Source organism: Oncorhynchus tshawytscha, linkage group LG20, assembly GCF_018296145.1.
Source record: "Oncorhynchus tshawytscha isolate Ot180627B linkage group LG20, Otsh_v2.0, whole genome shotgun sequence".
In the NCBI taxonomy this organism is placed as follows: Eukaryota; Metazoa; Chordata; class Actinopteri; order Salmoniformes; family Salmonidae; genus Oncorhynchus; species Oncorhynchus tshawytscha.
The window spans coordinates 27,717,934-27,727,579 of NC_056448.1; the positions used below are offsets into that span (position 1 = coordinate 27,717,934).

A 9,646-nucleotide genomic window follows, 5' to 3' on the forward strand; every position below is an offset into this window, starting at 1 on the left:
GCACAGATCTGGGGAAGGTATCAAAGCATTTTTTGCAGCATTGAAGGTCCCCAAGAACACAGTGGCCTCCATCATTCTTAAATGGAAGAAGTTTGGAACAAGGGTTTTTCTTTATTGTTTACTATTTTCTACATTGTAGAATATTATTTCTCTCTTTTTGTAGAGAAAAATGAATTTTGATTGGCTGGACCTGTGCCCAGTCATATAAAATCCATAGATTAGGGCTAATGAATTCATTTCAATTGATTGATTTCCTTATATGAACTGTAACTCAGAACCGTTAATTGTTGCGTTTATTATAAAATCATTCCAATCCCGAAGGCAAATGCAGTTTAGCGATACAAAAGGACTGACTTTAGGACCATGTAGATGCCTGGGAGCGGGAGGGAAGGCTGTTTGTATGCCGGCGGGCGGACTGGTTTTATGGATATCTCATCGAAACAGCATGACTTTTTCTCCAAGCAGTGCAGAGGTAAAATGGCTGTAGTAGATGGCTTTGAGAAGGTAGGGTAACTGCTAGTTTAGTCAAATCAAACCGTTTTAATCGCGGTGCTGAGCTAGTTAATTATTTAATGACATGAGTTTGTGGAATATTAAGTCACCTATTAGCCTATTTTAGAACCCAGAGAGTGAAATACTTACTCACCTCTCCAACATATAGCGCAGCATTGTCGAACAGTCAGAATGTTTAATTTCAATTTACTTTACATGTTGTCAGCTGATTTGTCCCCATTTCGGAGGTAATCAGAGACAACATATCCACAGGGAAGTGTTATCAACCCGACCTTCAGTACGCTGGTCTGTTTATTGGTTTGCAATTCGCACTGTGACAAACACCACAGACTGAAAGTTGGCCCATGCAATCAGAAGGTAGATTTCAAACACTTCTAGCTGATTACATTCCTTTACATTATGCTACTGTTAACATATTGTGCATCACCTGCAATGCCTTGGGAGATTGAAAATACAAGAGACAGAATTTACTAAAAAGTCGGGGAAACACTTTCCTGTGGAGACCCTATTTCCACCTACCGTCAAAAGGACCAAAGGTACAGGCAACCGATAAAGTACTTGTAAATATCATTTTATTCGACATTCTGGCTTGTAGAGATTTTCTTCTATTTTAGGCATACTTATTTCAGACCGAATATTATATGGTAACAGTCTGATTGTCACGACTTCCGCCGAAGTCGGTCCCTCTCCTTGTTCAGGCGGTGTTCGGCTGTCGACGTCACCGACCTTCTGCCATCACTGATCCATTTTCCATTGTTTTTTTGTTGTCTTGTCTTCCTTCACACCTGGTTCCAATCCCATCAATTACATGTGTATTTAACATGTGTGTATTTTACATGTGTGTTCCCCCTCATGTCCTTGTCGGAGATTTATTATTTTATGTTATGTGCAAGTCATGTGTCGATGTGTGACGGGTTTTGTACCCACTTATTTTTGGAGTTTTATTAGCACTTATAAACGACGGTGTTAATACAAAGTTTGTTTTCCTGCGCCTCTGACTTCACTGCCACGGACATGCACCATTTACACTGATGCTTAGGCAAGTCCCCTATTGATGTGAATGAAACAAGGTGATAATGTCTTTGTTTTTGTTTTTAAATTGTGTAGAAATGCAGTAAATTAGCTTAATTGTTTTGCTGAAATGACGCCCCTGGATGCGCAGTTTCTTCAAACGAGCACCCCGTTCAGTCATTTACGGTTAATACATCTCATTGGGTGGAACAGTTGTCTTTCGATGTCACTCCTGGAGATGCAGGTTTTTGAATTAAGTGCAAAATCCCTTCACCGGGGTAAACTGGCATGCAAAACGAATGCCATGTGCCCTAGGCTGAATTCCATTTAAAAACGTTATATTTAGTTTGTCCTTGACTTTTTCCAAATGATTGGATAGGTTGAAAGGAGAGAGTCAAAGTATGTATTACGGGAATTTAAACATTCTAAACCATCTGGCAGAGTTGTGATGAGGGAAAGGAGATTATTTCCCCTTTGGAATGCAGTAAGGTTGATGCATTCAAATCACTTAGACAAAATAGCCTATTGGTAATTGCCAGCCAATCGTGTTGAAATAATGAGCAATCAGGGTTAATGTACTTTTTTTTTTTTTAAATCAACTTTAATTTACTGGATAAAATAAATCAATAATGCAATTGCAAGATAACAAAACATATTTTTGACTGAATGTCCATTCAACTGGTCAATGAACTAGACACAGCTGGCTATTGGGGAGTTCCTGTTGACTGTTTATAAAAGGGTTGAACAGGTGTCATTGTCAACAACATAATCCCATTGTGTTTACACTACAAACGTAGTTTAGCAAGCAAGGGCATTTTGCTATTGCCTATTTAATGTGACTATCAATCAGTTCAGCATTGAGGGACGTTACACTCATTTCTAAAAATTGTGTTGCATGTTGAAATACATTTCTCAGACCAATTTTAAAGGGAATTATATTGTCAGTTAAATCCTGATCTTGACAATGGAATGCCTTGTTTTGTCAACATGTGATGTCTATCAACTAGTCCTTCAAGAATGACAGAGTAAATGGTGGTGTGTACCTTCAGTAAAATATAAACACATTTTTGTCTGGATATATCTTTGGGAAATGAATGGTGTCATTGAAAATGTGAGGTTATTCAGGTTCAGATCTGGGATAACTTTAGTTTTAACTATGCTTTGTGGAAGGTAACCATTTAAGGGGGAACATATTTACTTTGGAGGTGACAAAGTATTTGAATACAGATCCCAAAAAATGACTATTTTTCTAAAACCATTTCAATACGCAACTGATAAAGCAAGTACCTTGTTTTTATATTTCAATACCGATCTCAGGAAGTGGCTACTTTTTAAGAAACTATTGGATTGTCTGCCTTAAAGTTTGTTAGTTGATCTGCAACTGCATGTTGAAGATATAAATAATGAATAGCGCTCGCACACAATCTCCTATACTATACCAATCTGTTTGACAGTCATATTTGATATACACAACACATCTGAACATTCTGTAAATGTCCATTGCCATAGGAGTAAATAATCAAGTCAAACCAATGATATTTTGTAAAGATAAGTATAAATCAGTTGACGTTCGACTGACTCAACATGCCACTGAAAAGGTAGAAAGTTGCAATTTTATGACACCTGAAATTACTGCAGAGAAATTCAAAGCCATCTGCAAACAGCAAGTTGGATGCTTAGCAAAAACAACTTAACTCTTTGTCCATCTGTGGGTAAGTGTTGTTTCAAACACACACTATAACATATTTAAAGAGACAGTTTACTCAGAATACAAACTAACATGATTTGACACATACCTTGGCTATAGTTATTTAAGTTTTGAGATATTTAGTTTCCTTTTGACACTTAATAGCCATATTTTGTAACCATTAGCATTCCACTTAACTGTTCTTGTGCCTGTAATAAAACTTCAAAATTTTATTAGCATGTTACATAATTGGTAATTGCATTTTAATTGCATAGCAATGAGCTGAATTTTTAACTCATGTACACGAGGAATTATGACTATCCTTATTCCACTTGTGTAATAACTCCATTGTGCAATTATAAAGCAATTTCCAAAGTCCTATGTAACAACAATGTCGCTATTGTCACAAAATTACTACACATGTATAAGAACTTGATGTCAAGTGTTACTGTATTACCTTGTCTCAATCATTATGAAAATACTGTATATTTGTTGGTCATTTTTAAGCTGCAAAAGTGGTCTACTCTAATGTTGAGGGGATTCCATGTCCTTCATGTATTTAATTCTAGGCTATATTAAGATGCATATCTAGGAGCCCTCCAAACCATGTGCTTATGGTCATTATATTTCAATGCAACTGTTGTAGTTTTTGGTTTTTCATAAAATATTTGGCAACCATAAAATATTTTTCTTCAAAAAATAGCTATTTCTCTGCAGTATTTTCTGAAACACGTATTCAAAATACAGATTTTTTTTTTCTGAGACCTGTATTTGAATATCAAAAGTAATTATTGCCACGAGTATTTGAAAATATGGTATTTTCAAATAAACTACAAAATACAACTTTATGTTCAGGTTACCCTTAGTTATGTATCCCAAGATGTACAGTAATGCATTATAAATGCTGTTGAAAGGAAATAGATCAAATCTCTCATCACCCCTAATGTCTTACCGTTTCTGATTTCAATATTATCAGATGTAATAGTTTACAGATAATTGGTAATCCCAACAAGATTCTGAATAATGCAATTCTTTAACAAGTTTTGCACCTAATAAGTTATTTATCTTCCCTGATGGATCTGTAGTAGTCTCCAATGGGTGTACAAGGACAAGTAAAGTATCAACAACAGAAGCTAGAAAATACTTTTGACCGATATTAGTATCCTTCAAGTAGTGCCCACTATTTGTTTCCTCTTCAGCCCTATTGATTCTAGGCTTTAGCCTACTTCCCAGGCCCAATGGTTGTTGGTGTAATGCCTCCTTCGTTCATTGGGATACTGCCTATATCATGTGTGTTTTCAGGGCTTGATCTGTTGACCAACATGAAGGTAGCTACTAGAATGACAATTATGGCCGAGGCTGCAACAACAGCAATGAGCTTCCATTTGGCCTTGATGTTGTCACATTTCTTCTGCTCCTTCACCTTCATTGAGGTCTTGTGGAAGGACTTGCTCTAAACAAACAAACCAATCAAGCACTAAAGTCAATTCACCGTTCTGATAAAACACCACTGTCTATCTTGAACACCAAAAAGGACCTCCGGTTGTGGAAGGCTTGGCCAAAGTGAGGTCTGAACAGCTTTTATATTAAAAAGTGATGCATCTGAAGAAGATATCTGAATTGGATCAGGTCAGAATAAAAATGGTGTGTGTGTAAATAATAATAATTAAAAAGCAATCCCAGTCTCACTTTTAACTTCAGTTCCTCAGCCCTTTTGTCAAGGTCCTGCAGTTTCGCCTTGCGTTCCTCGGTCTTCTCCATGTTGTCCATCATGATGACCTTCACCTCCTCCGCCTCTTCCTGAGCCTGACGCAGCCGACTGTTCTTGTCAGGCTGAGAGAGATGGTACGTGAATTAAATAAAAATATTTTCCTACAGTTCTGTCAAAGCGCTGGTGTTGATTTAATGTTGATAAATTTATATGAACTGGGTTGAAAAACATATGAACAGGATACTGCATATTATACAACACCACACCATGTTTATTGAAAATATAATGAGCCTCCTGCTTGTAACTGTCACCCCTTTTCAGGAAGATCTCATAATTGAATCAAGATATTTATATCATCCTCAGAAATGTTGAAGATGTCACTCAACCTGTAACCACCTGGAACAGAATATCTAACAAATATAATATGAAACAAAAATCCCTTGAGATTTAAGAGATTCTCTTTTTTAGCCAGTGGAAGAGGTAGAATGTGTTTTGCTACAGGGTGAAGTTTCCCCTAGGTACAGATCTAGGATCAGTTCCCCCTCCCCAATCCTAACCTTAACCATTCAAGTGGCCCCAGATCAGCATTTATAGGGGCAACTTCACCCTGAGGTCAAGGCTGAAATGTAGCACTCTAAAAAGGAAGAACTGTAAACCAAGCAGCTGTCAAGGAATGTATTTTTGTAATTGTTGGCTACAGCAAAATAATGCATGGGGTGGTATTCATGGATGTTTTTATTCAACAAAATATGAAGAAAAATGATACCCTTTCAAATATAATGTATTTGTCAAATCAATTCCACATTTGATTGAACCGTGTTGTTCTGAAAACTCAAATTAATATCTATTTTACAATATGTTGTCTTTTGATTTACAGTAAGTCAATCTTATGATACACCTCTGAAATATGAATAGGCCTATGTTAAATTGTTATCCTGTAGGTGCAATAAAATGTGTCAACGACCTCCAGCTAGGCAAGGATATGCTGGGGTATGTCTCAAAGTATACTGTCTTCCTCTCTCCTTCTCATCTGCGCCATATCTGAAAACTAAACTGTAAAATAAATCCCGACATAAGCATGTGGAATTTAATCTTACCTGTTTGTCATGTTCTTTGAACTCACTAGACTACAGGCGAATGGAGAGGGACGAGCAGAGGAACCCACTTTTAGCTATTGAGATGCACCCAATGTGAATGCTCAAACAAAGCAGCGTTTCAAATACGCATTTAATTAACCACTTGTCAATGGTGTTTACAAAGTATTCTGTATTATCATAAAATATAGACTAGGCTCTATATGAATCCTCCCTAGTCTCAAAAGTAATGTAATAGAACATTATTCCGTCAACATGGGCAAAAGGAAAGTGGAAGTAGCCCGTGCATCTGAAGTTAAATTCCAAATTATAATAAATCGTTTTTGAACACAAAACAATTCCCTTTTCTTGATTTACTTTGGAGTAATAGCTTACCATGTTTCTGCACGATCTTATTGTTATCCCGAGAATAAATAATTTATCCGAGTCGGTGCAAAATCCAGGAGAAACTATTTTGGTTGGGAGAGAGCGTGAAGACTTTCAGAATTTATGCCGCGTTCAAGTGCTAGTTGGAACTCGGAAATGTACGACTTGCTAACTGGTTGACGGCACGTGTACTTCAACCATCTAGTCTTTTGGACATTTCCGAGTTACCTAGTAAGTACTAGCATGTGAATGTGGAATTACTCACTCCACCTCGTTCATGATAGTGAACTACTCTGCACATTATGTTTACAACATTCTTTTTGCAGTCTGCCGTATCGTAGAAGGAAGAGGAGGGTATCCTTCCTCCTTGGTTAACTTTGCATAAATGTTCTATTGCAGCTTGAAAGAATCTCAGGGAACAGTTATTATATTCTAATCTATTATACAGTTATTATACTCACGTTAACGTTTACACGTTATAGTGTAAATGGCAAGGTTTATTGATAAATTACTTTTTCCATGGCTACCCATGATATATTCTCATGATCGTTTTATATTTGTTTGTTCAAATGTCATCCGTGTTCTGTTCGTTCAATCAATTTCTCGAATTTATACAACCAAAACGGATAATCATTTCGACTGCAGTAATTCATTCGTTCACAAGATTGAACAGAGATGGTGTGGGCATAGAGAGGAGGGGCTGCAACATGATTACGGCGCTAGTTGTTTTCAAAGTAAAGGCTGTGTTACTGATATTACCTGAACATATCCAGCTAGCTATCTTTCGCAGGTTAGTTATAAATTAAAGTCACCAATAATTGACGTTAGTTAGTTAGCTGCCTTCAATTATTGGTGGCTTTACAGACAAGACAGGGAGATTATATTAAAAGCCAACAAGCATTGAGCTAAAACTAGCTAGCTATCATACCGGTGAGTGTGCTTGTGTGTGTGTGTGTGTGTGTGTGTGTATGTATGCATGTCTGTCTATGGTAGGTTACAAAGCTCGTTCAAGACTATCCAGCCCCAACTAACACGGCTTGACATGCCGAGTTTTTACCATGACCCTTTCTCTGCCATCAGGTGAGTATGAATTAATGATCAACAATTGTCTACTCTGTATGGTACATGTAGGTGGTAATTCCCTCCACCTAATAATGGCAGAGATTTAAGGAAGTACAATGGATCGTTCAATCATTCTCAATGGTAGTTCGTGAGTATATCTGTAGAGCAATAGGTGGGCATACTGCATATGGCCACTACTACACCTGCACCACTGCATGAGATTGAAGCTGGTTTGGTTGACGGTGACACTACACATGTACAGGCAGGCACTGCCATTCCTTGTCTTGCATGGTATGGCTTCGTATATACTAGAGCAGGTATTCCCAAACAGGGGTACCCAAATAAAAAATTAACTTTAATTATTATTTTATTTTTTTAAACTTTTTTGCTTCACATTTTCAAACAGTCCATTTATATTTTCCAACAGGGCTATACATTTGGGTGAGGTTTTTTTCTCGCCTGAGTAGCTTTCGTTTCACTGCCCATAATAAAATTAAACCATCTTTTTTAAATGTTTTTTTTTTTTAAATTTCACCTTTATTTAACCAGGTAGGCAAGTTGAGAACAAGTTCTCATTTAAAACTGGAACCTGGCCAAGATAAAGCAAAGCAGTGCGACACAATCAACAACAGAGTTACACATGGAATAAACAAGCGTACAGTCAATAACACAATAGAAAAAGTCTATATACAGTGTGTGCAAATGGCGTGAGGAGGTAAGGCAATAAATAGGCCATAGTAGCGAAGTAATTACAATTTAGCAAATTAACACTGGAGTGATAGATGTGCAGATGATGTGCAAGTAGAAATACTGGTGTGCAAAAGAGCAGAAAAGTAAATAAAAACAGTATGGGGACGAGGTAGGTAGATTACTATTTACAGATGGCCTATGTACAGCTGCAGCGATCGGTTAGCTGCTCAGATAGCTGATGTTTTAAAGTTAGTGAGGGAAATATAAGTCTCCAGCTTCAGCAATTTTTGAAATTCGTTCCAGTCATTGGCAGCAGAGAACTGAAAGGAAAGGCAGCCAAAGGAGGTTTTGGCTTTGGGGATGACCAGTGAGATATACCTGCTGGTGTTCAGTGAAATAACCACACAATGTCAAATACAGGTAGCCTAGTCAAATAATTAACATCCAATCACATTAACCATTACTCTCTCGCAGGAATTCCACTAACGGTTCAAATGTAGCCAAACGCAGCTGCTGCTCATGTTGGTATCTGTACTAATGGCGCAAAAGCCTTTACAGGGAGACGTAGTGGAGTGGTAACGCATGTGCAAGCAGTTGCTCATGATGCCATTTGGGTACATTGCATCATCCACCGAGAGGCTCTTGCTGCCAAGGGAATGTCTGACAGCTTGAAAGATGTTTTGGACACTACACTGAAAATGGTTAACTTTGCTAAAGCAAGGCCCCTGTCACAATCGTCGCATGGAGTAGACCAAAGCGCAGCGTGGTTAGAATACATTCTTCTTTATTGCAGGAAGAACACGAAGAAAACTTCAACAAAACGATAAGGCGAACGTGACTGCTAATGAAACAATGTGCTAACGTATAACAGACAATAACCCACCAAATACCCAAAGAGGATGGCTGCCTAAATATGGTTCCCAATCAGAGACGACGATAAACACCTGCCTCTAATTGAGAACCAATCTAGGCAACCATAGACTTACATAAACACCTAGATGGTAAACAACCCCATAAACCTACAAAACCCCTAGACAGTACAAAACCCCTAGATGAGACAAAACACACATTACCCTCGTCACACCCTGACCTAACCAAAATATACAAAGAAAATAAAGAATACTCCGGTCAGGGCATGACAGCCCCTGAACTCTTGTGTATTTTCTGCACTATGCAATGATATGGGCAGCGACCATATAATGCTTTTACAATGTACAATGTGTGCTGGTTATCAAGGGGCAACTTATTGACACATTCTTTTTTTAGAGATGAGCTTAGTTTTCTTTACTGACCATAATTTTCACTTGTCTGACTGCTTGTGAGAAACTCGTCATCACGCACGTCAGATAACAATATTGACGAATACGCTGATTCGGTGTGCGAGTTCATTAGAACGTGCGTTGATGTCATTCCCATAGCAACGATTAAAACATTCCCTAACCAGAAACCGTGGATTGATGGCAGCATTTGTGTGAAACTGAAAGCGCGAACCACTGCTTTTAATCAGGGCAA

General features: G+C 37.8%; 1 protein-coding gene across 1 annotated transcript; it reads right to left on the reverse strand.

Moving 5' to 3' along the window:
• Window positions 1-1,111: 1,111 nt before the first annotated feature.
• LOC112220308 lies at window positions 1,112-6,622 on the reverse strand. Its single transcript, XM_024382084.2, has 3 exons — window positions 6,392-6,622; window positions 4,901-5,044; window positions 1,112-4,664 (listed from the first exon to the last, which is right to left on the reverse strand). Exons 1-3 carry the CDS (start codon window positions 6,392-6,394, stop codon window positions 4,434-4,436), a joined length of 378 nt encoding a protein of 125 aa, XP_024237852.1. The 5' UTR covers window positions 6,395-6,622; the 3' UTR covers window positions 1,112-4,433.
• Between the last annotated feature and the right edge of the window lie 3,024 nt (window positions 6,623-9,646).